Raw genomic sequence first — 14,566 nt, forward strand, 5'->3', positions numbered from 1 at the left:
TTCGAGGCTTTCCGCAGACAATGAAGAACTTAAGAAAGTGCATGGCTGATGCAGTTCTTTCTTTTCTTGATAAATATTAAAGTGTCCATGCATTTTTAAAAACGATTTATGTAATGTTAATGGAGCAAACCATTGTGTCACGTATTGTAAGATTAGGCAGTCCGCCCCCCCCCCCCCCAAAAAAAACCCAGCTCCGTTCAAATGTCATGAAGATAATACGTAGGCTATTCCGTGAGATATTGAAGACGGATGATCAAGTACCCTGCCTCAAAAACGCAAAGTGTGCCCAGCAAAGAATAAGAAAATGCATAACAACTGTGGTCCCTGATTTGGACTGTTCTTGTTAAGTGGACCTGCCAAAGAGGTCCAGCTTTAGATTTTTCCAAGTGCGCAATTAATAAGGGCATGAAATCACGAAATGCTGTTAAGATTTGAGAGAGAGAGAGAGACAGACAGACGAACAGAACAAGAGAGAGAAAGGGAAAGAGGGACAGAGAAAAAAACTTCAGGCTGTTCTTCCCAAGCCTCCCGTGTGTAATATTGATGCAGCTCCTGAGAAAAAAAACTGACTTGACGCTACCTGCAGTCTTAGACATACAACAACCGTTGCCTTTAAGAAGTCGCCTAATTCCCATTTCGTGAATCGCCAAAGCAACATGCATTTAACTGAGACGTGTCTCGGTAACCCGGCTACCTTTCATATCCTCTGATTGATTGATTGATTGATTTCCAATTGACGTGGTTCCGGGAACCGGACGAGCTCTGGGCCTCGGCTGCAGTACCAAGCGGCGTTGATGCCTCGCGCGCCATCTCCCCCCCGCCGCGTCTTCGGGGTCAATTTTAATCTCTGCAGTCTTTGTTACTGTTTGATTAAATGGTGCATATTCTTTTCTTTTCGGCTGCAAAGAAGCACAGCACACAAAGCCTCGATAAATAAATAAATAAATAAATAGAAAACTCTAAATTGTTTTCAGTCTGGTAAATGAAGCAGAGAATGTGATTTTTATCATGCGTTATTAACATTGTGGTTATTTACTGTGGTGGAACCTGTTTATCTGTAATTGGAAAGTCAAGGGCTGCGCAAAGACGAAAAAAAAAATTCACACAGGTGTCAATTACACCGCGGAATATGTAGATCCGTGCGTGCAGCGGGTGACGTCAAAAGGAGTGTAGTCTGAAGCTGTTGAAATAGGACAAGCTGTAACACTGAGAAACATTCAGAGCGGTAGAATGGAGTGACGCGAGGAGTCGAGGACGCGAAACACGCACGTTCTTCCGAAACCTAATTCAATAAAAAGCCAGCTGCGCCACGAGACTAATCTGCAAACGGACAGAAGGTGGAACTAAGAATCTTTTGCCGTCTCGACTGAATACGCCTGTGACTGATCTGGTTAACGGCGCTTACATATTTTTTATTCGCCAGTGGAATACGACAGGTAGGGGAGCATTTGTGTTTCAAAACGTGTTCAAGGGGGAAATTCGCTGTCTCTCGACAGCACAAACCAACATGTTTTTGCTTCGGGTGTCAAGATAAATGCATAGACACTATCTGAAAGATTATTTCATTTTCAAGTTTGTGTATGGTGATGCTACTACTGGCAATCTGCTGAAAACCATTAATATGCTTAAAACATGTTGTTCCTACTAATATCAGAACTGGTTATCAAGGAAGACCACCCGAAATGATAGAGATTTTCCCGGTTTAAAAAAGCACCAGTGCTGCTGGGGCTAAATGTGTATTTTGAGGCTGAAACTGTGTGTGTATCCTACTTTGACATTATCCCGGTAGCTTTCGCATTGTTAAACTGACGTACTAAAGCAATTTTGATCTCGGGCACACTTGCTTTAACATGGGCTGCACGACCGGTTTTTTGTGTGTATGGTGCATATTTACGCATGGCAAACGCCCTGCTTCCTTAGCGATTGGCTCGTGCATATACACATTTTGGACTCAAGTTCGCAGACGCGGACATATGCAGGTGAAGTCCTTGAATTGGGGCATATGTTGCATTCTCAGTGCGTGCACGCGAGCTGAATAACACTGCACACATGATGGGGTTCGGTCAGCGCGCGGCAGTAATTATATCGCCGTATCGCTCTCTCCCTCGGTTCGCCCTGATGGAATCCTTTATTTCTTAGTTCGACTGTTTGTCAGGACATTGGAGACGCTCCATAAACAGACTCGATGTACACTGGCTCGGTTCGGGCAGATCTTGATTTTACCCCTCATAGTTTGTTGTTGTTTTTTGTTTATGGTCCTCTTTAATTATAGAAAATGCATCTTAGGAATACTCCATTGGTGGTGGTTTGAAAAGCGGTCCTACAGTGATGGTAAATTCTGTGTTAAGGGGACGATTCAGACTTTGATGGAGAGCCTTTCAGATCGCGGTAACGAGAGCTTCGCCTCCCCCATTAACTTCGGTAGTGCCTTGTATTTTTCCCCGGCTGCTCACAGCTGTGAAGTTGTCATCGTTCTGATTTTTCTTTTCCTCCACTGGAGTTAGTTTTCCGAACGCCTTGCATCGCAATCTACATATTTACGCCGCGTTATTACAATTGAATCGCGTTAGAAATAATTATCTTCAGTAGAATGTCTTCAGTGGGGACTGCATCGCGTGTACGTGGAGCTCTCCGCAGCCGCGGTGCTGAAATCGGTCCGCTCGGTCCCATAGGCGTATTCTTTCGTCACGCCGTGCACTGAAAACGGATGATTCATTTGTTTGCGGGAGCGAAAGGAAAACGAAATGTCATTTTCTTTGACATAGATCATGTCTCCGCTGTAGCTGGAGTGACCTAAAGAAACAGCTGATAACGTGTCAAATAAAAACAAATCTCACGTAAAACACATGCCTTTCTTTTAAAGTGTCCGACTCACCGCGACGAAGCGATGCGAACTAAAATGTTGGTATGCACTATGAAACACGTGCATGTCCATTGCGGTTTCTAATGCAGATTCTAGGAACACTCGGTGCGCGGTACGGTCACATTGCGACTGTTTTGTGGCAGTGCCGGTTACAGCCGTCCACCTCCATTCATTCTCTTTTGTCTGTCGTAATTTGCTTGTGTCGTATACCTTGCACTCGCTAGTTGCAGTACTATTAGCCGATATGCCTTTCTCTGATATTCGAGTTTGAGACTTTTGTTATGAATTCTGATTTTAAGCATTCACCCCAATGGAGGTTATTTGCAGCAGTGGAACACTTGTGAACCTTGTAAATAAAAGTTTTATATTTTCAGGTTAAAAAAATGCGTAAAGTGAAGTAAAATTCCACACAAGTATGGTCTAAATTTCTGTTGGTTGATATATATACAGTTTAATTTTGCGATAAGGAGAACAATGTCTCAAATTCCCATTAAAAGTAAATTTGGAAGGCTGTTCATCAAGGAGCGATCCAGGTTATCTAAAAAAGACATAGACAGAGTCAATGTTGTTAAGTGAACCTCATTGAGTAAAGTAATGCCCCAGTAATGAAAAAGGAAGCCTTTTCGCAGAATGTGTTAAAATGTACATAAATGGCTTTACCAAATAAATTGACAGTTGCTAATTAAACTGATAACCTAATCTGAAAATGGTGGCTTCAGAGTAATTCCTTTTTTTATTTAACCTCCATGTTCCTTGCAGTGACTCAGGTTTACTATATCTTTTCAGGTGAGAATCAAGGTTATTAACTTAACATATGTTAATGTGAATATCACAATGTAAACAAGAATCTTTATCATGTGCACTTAAGAATATGGCTTCTTTTACGACTATGCGCCATATACTGTACAATTTATGATGACTACACACACGAGTAAACACGCACACACATGTGAATGTACTCAAACATGAACGAACACACACAACATGCACAATGATTAATACTGTGTCTTTTTATGTTCCAGGTTGCATGTGCTTTACAGAGTATAACCACTGTCAATTTGGCTTCTGCCCAAAAATTTAAATTCAGTTTCTGTTTCATTTATGCTGACATAATTAATATTAGCTGTTTCGTGTATCAATATGTGCCTCCAAACTTTGTGCATTATTGCGGTTGACTTATCGTAGGTGCTGCTACGGTTCGGATTAGCTTGAAGTTGCTGGGGGGGGGGGCGAAACTTATATATTTCACTTTTCTGAGGTTGTTGCAGATCCTTAGTTTATTTTCACCGTCAAGTGTTCTTTGTTTGTCAGGATGAATCCACTTTGATAATACCGGCGATGATCTGTGCAGTAATGTAATCCAAATGCTAATTGCTTTGGTACAATGTTCAGAGTGACCTTTCATGGGGCACAGTATGTCAGCGTTGGGTAGCCTGCCGGTGTTGTCTTCTGCTGAGAGTGCGATCAGTCTTGATCTCAGACAACGCGGCTCTTTAACCCTTTGAAGAGTAGGTTTTTTTTCGGAATCTTTTTCTTCTTCGAAATTCTAAGTCAGCATTCTAGAGCTCAGCCGCTTTCAGTTACCCGCAGTGATTGTTACATCAGCATTAGAATGTTCAGCATGTCTGTGATCTCCGCACCTTCAAAGGGTCGGAAGGAAACGACTTGCAGTGAGGAATGATCCCAAATACAATCAGGCGCATTGTGAGTGGATAACTTTAAAATGCGCAGGTCGCCCTTCATCTTCAGCAGCTACGCCCCGATCTCGTTACTTCCCCTGAGCTCCGTTTCTCCCTTGCATCCAGACGGAGAGGTGCTGAAGAGGTGTGACTGAGGCGCGATAATTAATATCGGGGTTCGCAGACAGGCTGGCGGCTGTCAAGGAGCTCTCTCCTTATCATCAGCTTCTGGGGGACGTGCTCTTCGTTTTGGCATGTGGAGAGTTACGTGCCGCCCTCGGACGACATCGTTTTGCGTTTCCGACGGGGGCAGGTTTTCCAGAAGTGACAGTGTGGAGGAGTCTGATCTGCCCTTGAAGGCTTGAATCTAAGTCTCCACGTGCTCACATTCGAGTGCTCCGGGCTCCTGCCGTTTCTTCTGCCCATGGAACGTCTTTAAAAAAAAAAAAACGTTATTATGTATGGCTATCTTCTGCTGTGATAGCTGTTGTTTTAAAAAAATTGGTACTGGATTTCAGTACATTTAAGACATCCAGGGCACTGCGATTCACCTCTCTGAGAATCTGCGCAGAGATAGGGCAGGAGGATTTGAGAAAGACGGGGTTCATCTGCTTTCCGTTGGTTTACTGTCAGCGGTGTCTCCGTCGCAAGAGGGCCGCAGTTAGAAATCTTCACATTAGTATAAATAACAGTTCACAACCTTATCTCCCCGGAGCCCCCCCGGCCTCATAAATTCACTTCAGATACACTTCAAAATGGCGGAGATTTATCACGTTGCTTTGTCATACGAAATTCCTGGAAGAATTCATCCTGTTAACCTGGTGTCAGAGCGATGGTGGATAACATACGAGTCATCTCCCCGCCCCCCCCCCCCCCCCCCCCCCGTCCCTCCCCCCCCACCACTGACGGGGAGTTTGATTCCCCCAGCCTACCCCCGTCTGCGGTGCGCACACAGGAACCGAAGGAGGCGTGTGAGCCAGCCAAGCGTTCTGACTGCGTGACCGGGAAGCGTTTCCCCGCGGAGAAGCGTTTTATGATATAAAGACATCCGTCAGTAAAAAGTGTGTTGGGACCTGCCCTCGGGCTTTCTGTCTCCGCAGGAAAGCCCCCCTTCCCCCCGCCCCCGCCCACCCGCCTTTGATTAAAAGGCAGCGCATCCATCGAAATAACTTCCACAGACAAATTGATCAGGCCCTCTTGGATTTATTTATTTATTTATTTTGCATGTGTTATGATTAGAAGAATTTGACCTCTTTGTGCCACAAATACATCGAAACTGTGGAAAGAAGACTTACTGACTTACAGCTTGCTCGCGTGATTTATAATTGTGATCGTGGGAGCGTCTGCTTACGAGGGAATATTGGCGTTTGCTTTTTTAGCTTTTAGGACAAGGTCCTGACAAATGGAGGAAGTGAGGTGTCCTCTGGCAGGAAGTGAGGTGTCCCCGGGCACTAAGTAAAGTGTCCCCGGGCACTAGGTAAAGTGTCCCCGAGCCGGAAGTTAGCTGTCTCTGGCCTGGAAGGGAACAGTCCCCTGTCAGGAAGTGAGGTGTCCTCGGGCAGGAAGTGAGACGTCCCTCAGGCAGGAAGTGAGACGTCCCTCAGGCAGGAAGTGAGGTGTCTCTGGGCAGGAAGTGAATGTAATGATAACAGAAGATTGTGAATGAAGGGAAGGGGCTTCTGCCTGTGGACTGGACGGTGCTGGGGCTAGCTGAAGCTACTTATCTGTATGTCTAGTAGAGAGTAATTAAACCCTGACGTTCATAGTGTGAGACCACATTTCTCATCGGCCACTACTTCTATCATTAAACATGCAAGGATACTTAACATAACACAGTGACAGATTCAATGGCACTTTTGTCTTATAATAATAATAATCAATTACTTCTACTACTAATTCTGTACTACTACTACTAATAATAATAATAGTAAATAGTAGGATTTAAAAAATATTATCTCAGTAAATCTGTATGTTGTCTTAATGGCTTCAGTGGTTATCTCGCCCAAAGTTTGTTTCTCCTGCTTTTGTTGAACTTAAGAAACGGGCTTTAGAGCAGTCTGTCTGTCTGTCTGTCTGTCTGTCGCTCTCTCTCGGGCTGCAGAGAGCGCTGCCTCTGTCTGAGTGCCTTTCCGCGGCTGACTGGCTGACCTCGTCTGCTGCTTGTGTTCAAAGGCCCGGGGCTCTCATCCCTGTGATCACATGGTTTCGCGTGTGTAGGGACACTCGGACGGGCTGGCTTTCCGCCGTCCGTAGCGCGTCCCTGTCCCGGCCGGGGCCCTTATCGGAATGCAGACGCCGTCGCGTTTGCCCACTTTCCCCACGCGAGCGAGTCACATGATCTCCGGAGCGCAAACACCGACTGGAGGAGAGCCGATATTTACAGCTCTGAAGCGCACATCTATTTTACTGCTCCTCTGCTGAGTGTGTGTGTGTGTGTGTGTGTGTGCGCGTGTGTCTGTGTGTCTGCGTCTGCATCTGCGTGTGTGTGTGGGAGGGGTGGGGGACATTCAAAAGTAAAATAATCCCATCTGTAACCTGTTATTTCTTTTTTTTTAAATCCTTGGCACTGAGGATAATGAATCCATATGTTCATGGGGGGACAATCACATTAACAATTAACTTAGCGAACGGGACTGTGATGTGGTAGAGAAGCTGAATATGCCCAGATTAATGAGCTTCTCAGTGATTGGTTCTGGCTGCTCATTGCTGCTGGGATGGGAGGCGTGGCTTTGGGATGAGTGGCGTTGGCACAGGGGGCACAGCGGGTGACGGTTGTCGTGTCCTTTCCCTGGCAGGGTGGCACCGATGGGCCGGTTGAGTCTTTGGGCGATTCCTCTCCTGCTGGGCGTGTCCCTCCAGCCAGCCGACGGGTGGAGGACCGAGTCTACGGACAACAGGGTGGAGAACGCCACGCAGAGACTCCACCTCAGGGTAAATATCACTTCCAGTTTATCCCTCTCTCTCTCCCTCCCTGTCTCTCTCTGTTACACTCGCTCTTTCTATGGCCTTCTCTCTCTGTTAAACGCTCCCTCTCTCTCTCTCTCTGACTTTCCTCTCTCTTACACTCTCTCTCTCTGTGACACACTCCCTCTCGCTCTGTAACCTTCCTCTCTCTCTCTCTGTTACACACTCCCTCGATCTCTTTTACACCCTCTATCTAGTTTAATTTAAAATTGGTTTCAATATGATGAAAGATTTTTGAACATATTTTCATGTTTTTATTAAGCGTGAGTGTGCTGCTCTTCCTTGTCTGTCAGCCCCGCTGCTCCGTCTCTGTGACGTGCTGGGTGACGCGCGTTTGCTGAGTGCATCTTGATTGCGCGCTGTTGCGGTTGACGTGTTTAAAGGACATGCACAGAGAGTACATTGCCGTTGCCGTGGCGTCAGCAGTGCTCCTCTTCCTCGCGCAGAGACGGCGATCTGTCACTCGGGCGTCACTTTCACCGCGATTCACCGCGCGCCGCGGAGGAACTCCAACCTTTTTCCCTCCGATTTTTATTTTATCTTTTGGCTTTTCGCGCTCTGCATTTGTATTCAGATCCCATTCACCACTCCTCGCCCACAGATTCTCAATGATTTACTTCACCTCAGTACCCCCGGCCCAATTGTCCATGTGATCCATTTTCTGTTTTTTTTGTGCTCGTGTGGATTAAAATCTGGGGAGAGAGAGAGGGGGGGGGGGAAGCAGAAAGGGCACCGGCTGGCGTATGATGCATAAATAATGCCCGAGAGCGTAATGAAGCGTCCGTCAGGCGCTCCAGTGTCTGAGGCGAGAATGAAAACCGCTGTAACACCTCGGAATCAATTTCCCTGCAGAGCAGCTGGAGAAAGAGGGAGGAGGACGGGAGAAAGAGGGAGGAGGACGGGAGCTCCTCTAACGACCGCTTCCTCTGGTCCGTGTGCAGTTAAACAGGCCGGTCCTCTGGTCCTCTGGTCCTCTGGTCCTCTGGTCCTCTGGTCTGTGTGCAGTTAAACAGGCCGGTCCTCTGGTCCTCTGGTCCGTGTGCAGTTAAACAGGCCGGTCCTCTGGTCCTCTGGTCCGTGTGCAGTTAAACAGGCCGGTCCTCTGGTCCTCTGGTCCGTGTGCAGTTAAACAGGCCGGTCCTCTGGTCCTCTGGTCCGTGTGCAGTTAAACAGGCCGGTCCTCTGGTCCTCTGGTCCTCTGGTCCGTGTGCAGTTAAACAGGCTGGTCCTCTGGTCCTCTGGTCCTCTGGTCCGTGTGCAGTTAAACAGGCCGGTCCTCTGGTCCTCTGGTCCTCTGGTCCGTGATTTTCCGGACGTAATGGAGCCCGCGAGGTGCCGGAAGTTTCCACGGGTGTCACGCGGTTTGGATGATGTGCTTTGCTGGAACGTGAGGCACTTACCGTCAGAGTTTTTTTGTGTGTGTGTGAAAGTGGTTGATTCGTGGCCCTTAACGGACGCCATCATCTCTCCTCTCCGCTCGACTTTGACTCCTCCTCCTCCTCTCGCTCTCTTTAATGGCCGTCAGTTGCTGTTGCGCTCGTTCCGTAGTTGACAGTTACCACGGTGACCGGTCACAATTGCTGTCACGCCTGCCGTTTTTCCTCTAATTGAAAATATCCTATTGGCTAAAGCCATAATTTGATTATACTGCTCTATTAAACAGCTCTTTAAAAGCAATGTACAGACCCCCCTTTAAAATACAGTGCAGGAATAAATGTGTCATTGGAAAGTGTGTCATAGGAGTACTGTCCCAGTGGTGTGCTGGGTTGCTATGCTGGGTTTCTCCGTTAGATAGACAGGAGGTGGCTTCCGCTGTGTGTTGGGTTACCGCTGTGTGTTGGGTTGCTATGTTGGGTCGGGTGGCGGTTTCTACTGTGTGCTGGGTTACTGTGCTGGGTCTCTCTGTAAGAAGGGTGGGTGGCGGTTATTGCTGTGTGTTGGGTTGCTATGCTGGGTCGGGTGGCAGTTAGCACTGTGTGTTGGGTTACTGCTGTGTGTTGGGTTACTATGCTGGGTCTCTCCATTAGAAGGGCGGGTGGCAGTTAGCGTTGTGTGTTGGGTTACTGCTGTGTGTTGGGTCGGGTGGCAGTTAGCACTGTGTGTTGGGTTGCTATGCTGGGTCGGGTGGCAGTTAGCATTGTGTTGGGTTGCTATGCTGGGTCGGGTGGCAGTTAGCACTGTGTGTTGGGTTGCTATGCTGGGTCGGGTGGCAGTTAGCACTGTGTGTTGGGTTGCTATGCTGGGTCGGGTGGCAGTTAGCACTGTGTGTTGGGTTACTGCTGTTTGTTGGGTTACCGCTGTTCGCTGGCTTGCTGTGCTGGGTCTCTCCATGGCGGTTCCCACCGTGTCATTGGCTGAGCATTAACACTCCCGTGTTTGGCCTGCGGGGGCCATGCTGTCCCCTCTCCCATCCATTGCAATCTGCGGCCCTGACACCTGCGCTATTACCTGCTGCTCGGCGAGCCCCCGAATCGCTCAGACGGGGTAATGCGATCTGCCCCGCGCGCTGCCGGGCACTGAATCGCGCCGCTCTGAGTCCTAAACTCCTCCCCAATGAGCCTCCCTCACATAATGCGATCCCCGCAAACAGACTGAGAGAGCGGCTTCTCCGATACCGTGGTGCTGTTTGCGCGGGTCAGTGAACGATGCCGCGTTTACCTCATTTACCCCACCCCCCCCACTTTCATCTGCCTGATCGGTGCCCTTCAGGTTGACCTCGCTCGTTCTCCATTAAGCCGTCAGTGTGAAAGAGTCAATATATCTGAAGGACGGATTTAACCCTTTGAAGAGCAGCCTAGGTTTTTTTTTTTTTTTTTTGGAACGTTTCTTCAGTGTCGGTGTTCTAGAACTCCGTTGCTTTCGGTCGCCGGTAGTGATTGTGACATCAGCGTTAGAATGTCCAGTTTAAGAACGTTTCCGATCACTCATTTGTGACCTCACAGCTGAAAGGGTTAATTACAGACGTTATGTACAGGTGTGTGCCGGGCTTTCAGTGGGTAAAAAAACACACCTGCGCACACACCTCCTCACGATCGATCCCTGAACAATCTGCTGAACCTCTGCTCAGCCTCGGTTTTATGACGGGGCCAAAATGAGATGAGAGAAATTAATGTAGTGCATTTGCCAGGCTCACATAAAATACATTTTACACGATTATTTCTTCTCAATATAATTTATAGACTGGCATCATTGTCAGATATAGATATATTTTTAATTTACTAAAATGCTGCTCACCGTACTGAAAAAGGGCTGGGCCGTTGTTTGTTATGATGACGGCAGTAATTCTGAACTGTGTGACCTCATAGTAAGCTCTGCCGTCTGCAGTGCTAACCTGTGTGCATGTGCGTATACTCACTTCCCTATCTCCTATGGAGAAATAGTCATTTTATCGGGATGTGGGATGAAAACCTATTGGGCGAGAACTTTAAGCCTCCCATCCTTGACAGGAAGAACCGGTGATATGCTGGATGAGTTCTTTTTTTAGATGATACCTTAATCTGTCCCGGGGGGGGGGGAGGGGGGGAGTTTATTCAAAACCACAAAGCTGTAAACTCTATCTCCAGACCCGGTGCACTTTGCATTAAATGCCAGCTGCAAGGTTGTGCTTCCTTTCTTTATTTGTATGGTTTTTATCTTACAGTCTATGACAGAGTCCACACCCCCCCCCCCCCCCCCCCCCCCCCACACACACACACACCCCCACACCCTCGCCAGGTTAATAACTTCTGAAATTGGTTTCCATTGGATACCCTTCTGTCACTCACCACTTTGATCCCTTCTGAACTGATTTCAGAATTGCCGTGATCTAGAACTGTGACTCTGGCGGTTGTTATTGAATTTTAAAATACACTAAGCTATGAAGTGTTACGGCAACAGCAAATGTGACCATCAGAGTAATGTACTGTTTGTCAATATTGCATTATTTCACTACATTATTGTGTCGTGCACAGAGATGTATTATTGTTCTAAAGCTTTATATTTAGCTTTATATTTTGCTAGCACGTCAGCAAACTGTATGCTCTGTCATGTTAATGTCCTCTAAAATTATTTTTAAAGACTTGGATTTATTTGTCACTAAGTTTGTCGCTGCTATGAACCCAATGGAAACAACATCTTGTTTTTTTGTGTGCAAAAACAGAAAAAGAGGTTTTTGTTTCTCTTTGTTTGATCATTTTTCACCAAATATTGCAATCCTGACCACAGTGCCCAAGTTACTGATCTACGTTATAACAAAAAAAAAAAAAAAAAACTTTTCCTCAGTATGGCTGGGATAATGAATCTGAAATATAACCGTTTGCTCTGGCTGGTTTTCAGGAGGCATTTGTGTAGTGAAAGAAAAATTTAAGGACCGTTCATGACATTTTTGCTATGGTTAGTCTCTAGAAATACCCCTACAGGAAAGCGACTGTAAATAAAATGCCACCGATGGCACGGTTGTACGCCCTCATGATAAGCTAATGGCCGTGGGAGCGAAGCATCGATTCTTCTCTCGGAACCTGAGTCTCTGTGTAATTTGGGATTTCGTTCACCCGAAATACATCGCCCCTGATGAAGGCTTCGGAGCTCACGCTGCGGCTCATCTCCTGACGAAAGTTTTGCGAATGTAATTTCTGCCGGTAATCACCGCTGCCCTAATTGTGTGTGTCTCTTTTTTTACCCCCCTTTGGCTCGCATTCACGCGGCTTCACGTCTCCTGATTGCTCATTAAGTCGTCGCGTTTTTTAAAAATACATGCGAGTGTTTGTTTGTGTCTTCACGAGCATAATTTGGCGAATTAATTTTTGTTTACCGCTGAACTCTTGCAAATTCTTGTGGGAAAGGGTACAAAAACGGAAGCAAATGTTGATTGATTCCATTTCGTCTGCGGAATTAATTTAATAACTGAACTGTACGTGGGCCTGGGCGTGTTTGACTCTCTGAATCGTTTGTAACACCAGGGATAAACTTATTCGTATAAATCTTTAGCTGATAAAGTGAAGGCATCTAGTGGATCGGATAGCAAGATGACCAGCAGTTTTTCATGTAAACCCCACTGCCTGTACTTTCCAATGAGAAATGTGAACAACGATTCAACTGTAGTTTCAACATCAGTTTCTCCTACAACACTGCTCAATGCTCACCGCACAAAATGTTTCGCACGATCAGATATGGCTTTTATATTTATTTTAGGTTTACCAGTAGCCAATGGGATATTTAGGTTTAACAAATAGCTTGAGGGTGTCCTCTCATGAGGATGTGGCAACGCTACTTTATAATGCTAACAGGAAGTGTGAAAATATAAAACAGGGTGATTTGTACTGCAGCTGTACATCTTTGCAGGAGAGAAGAATTCTCTAGAACTGGATGCTAAATTAAATTATTCATAAAGCATGTTTTTGTGCGCCCTTCTACTGTTTCGTCTGGTGATTCGGAAAGGAGATCCAGCTGTCTAACTATTCTCTAGCAGATACAGTAGCTATTAATTACAAAAACCTACTCGTGGTAGGCCCATTTAAACAGGTATTAGTGTTTATTTTATTTAGACTGCAGAGGGATTATTCATTCTGGCACTGCCGGATTTCTGAATAAATCTGGAATGACATCGGTTAAAGTATGGCGTGAGATTAATTGGGGGGGGAGGGGTCCGTTGGGGGGGGGGGGGGGGGGGGGGGGGATTTGGGTCGTCAGTGGCCAAGGTTATATCAGCAGCCGGCCCGGGGAAATGATGAACACGCTCCCGGTCACCGTTTCCACCCCAGACAAATTTGAACTGACAGAAACCCTCCCCTCCAACCCCCCCCTCCGTCCCCGCTGCTACAGATTTCTGTCCTCTTAAAATTAGGCCGGGTCGCCGGGCAACCCAAAGCGATATTTCGATGTTCGTCTGGGGCCTGCGCTATGAGTGTTATTGAACTCGGCGCTACAAACGTTTCCACGGCGATTTATTAGATGCCACAACATAGCGACCAAACCGAACTTCCTGTCAGAGAGAAAGCGGATTTGCTGGATAACTCGGGAAAGTAAATTCCTTTTTTTCAGGTGGTTATTTAACCTTTTCAAACGGAATGTTCTCTTCTCAGGAGCCCGCACAGGTGTCTAATTTTCGTGATGACTGCAGGAGCTTCTTGTCAGCTGCTGCCGTGCTTACACGAGGGCGGGAAAAACGTCTAATTAAACGTCTCGGGAGACGACGCGCCGGCTGAGCTCCAGGATTAAAAGTTTCGCTGAAAAGTTCCGTTTTGACGGGCACACATTTTCAGAACCTGCCACATCTTAGGACGACCTTGATCAACCTCGTTAATTTATCCATATCAAACAAAAGTAAAGGTCATCATCCAATTTGGAAGGAGTCCAAGTGTTTAAACAATGAGTAAGGGGTTGAGTAAATCTGTCATTAGTGTTTGCATCTCCGTGCAGTAATGAACTGTTAAACTGGGATGGCTACATGCAGGATGTGTGTTTTCATGCCCAGTGGCACCACTCCATCTTTCCCAAGATGGCGGGAAAGTTTGGCGTTAGCGGGAAGCACGTGTGCTCCCTGTTTTTGACCTTCTCTGCCCCCTAGTATAAGACTGACTGTGTTGGAATAAATGGGCGTAAAAAGCCCCCTTCGATTCTCAGCTGGACGCACGCCACAATAATTATAATGAATAGAGCTTAAACGCTTTAAAAAAATAAGCTGTGCAATTAAATATGACTGCAACGCATGCTTGCAGTTGTTCTTGTTAATTGTGTTCATTTTGCTCTTGGAAAGAAGAAGAAAAAAAAGATTTTCAATTTCGCATTTAAGTGTTTTCTAAACATTTTGGTTTTGCGTGTCAGAAAAAATGTGAGCTGTGCATAGTTCTAGGGGACGCATAACATATTCATATTCAAAACCTTTCTCATCAGAGGAGTGGATGTGATGTTGGTGGAATTACATTTATTGATTGGTTCTGAGCGCTGCACAGTTTAACACTATAAAGGAGCCTGTGTGTTCGGGTTGTGTTTTGTTTATAATGATCTAAAACACGCATACTCTGGTGGCATTATTTTAATGAATGCTGCAGAAACATCCACACATGTCCTGGCCTCTTTGTAT

At 46.3% G+C, this 14,566-nt stretch overlaps 1 protein-coding gene across 2 annotated transcripts in view; it reads left to right on the forward strand.

Moving 5' to 3' along the window:
* Window positions 1-1,151: 1,151 nt before the first annotated feature.
* The window catches only part of fstl4 (follistatin-like 4), a 152,150-nt gene continuing 138,735 nt past the window's right edge, over window positions 1,152-14,566 (forward strand). For both annotated transcript variants that reach the window (XM_035435378.1, XM_035435379.1), the window contains exons 1-2: window positions 1,152-1,436; window positions 7,338-7,473. In XM_035435378.1, the coding sequence (XP_035291269.1) occupies window positions 7,348-7,473 (126 nt within the window). In that variant the 5' untranslated portion in view covers window positions 1,152-1,436; window positions 7,338-7,347. The remainder of the gene's footprint in view (window positions 1,437-7,337; window positions 7,474-14,566) is intronic.

The sequence above is a fragment of the Anguilla anguilla genome, chromosome 9 (assembly GCF_013347855.1).
Source record: "Anguilla anguilla isolate fAngAng1 chromosome 9, fAngAng1.pri, whole genome shotgun sequence".
In the NCBI taxonomy this organism is placed as follows: Eukaryota; Metazoa; Chordata; class Actinopteri; order Anguilliformes; family Anguillidae; genus Anguilla; species Anguilla anguilla.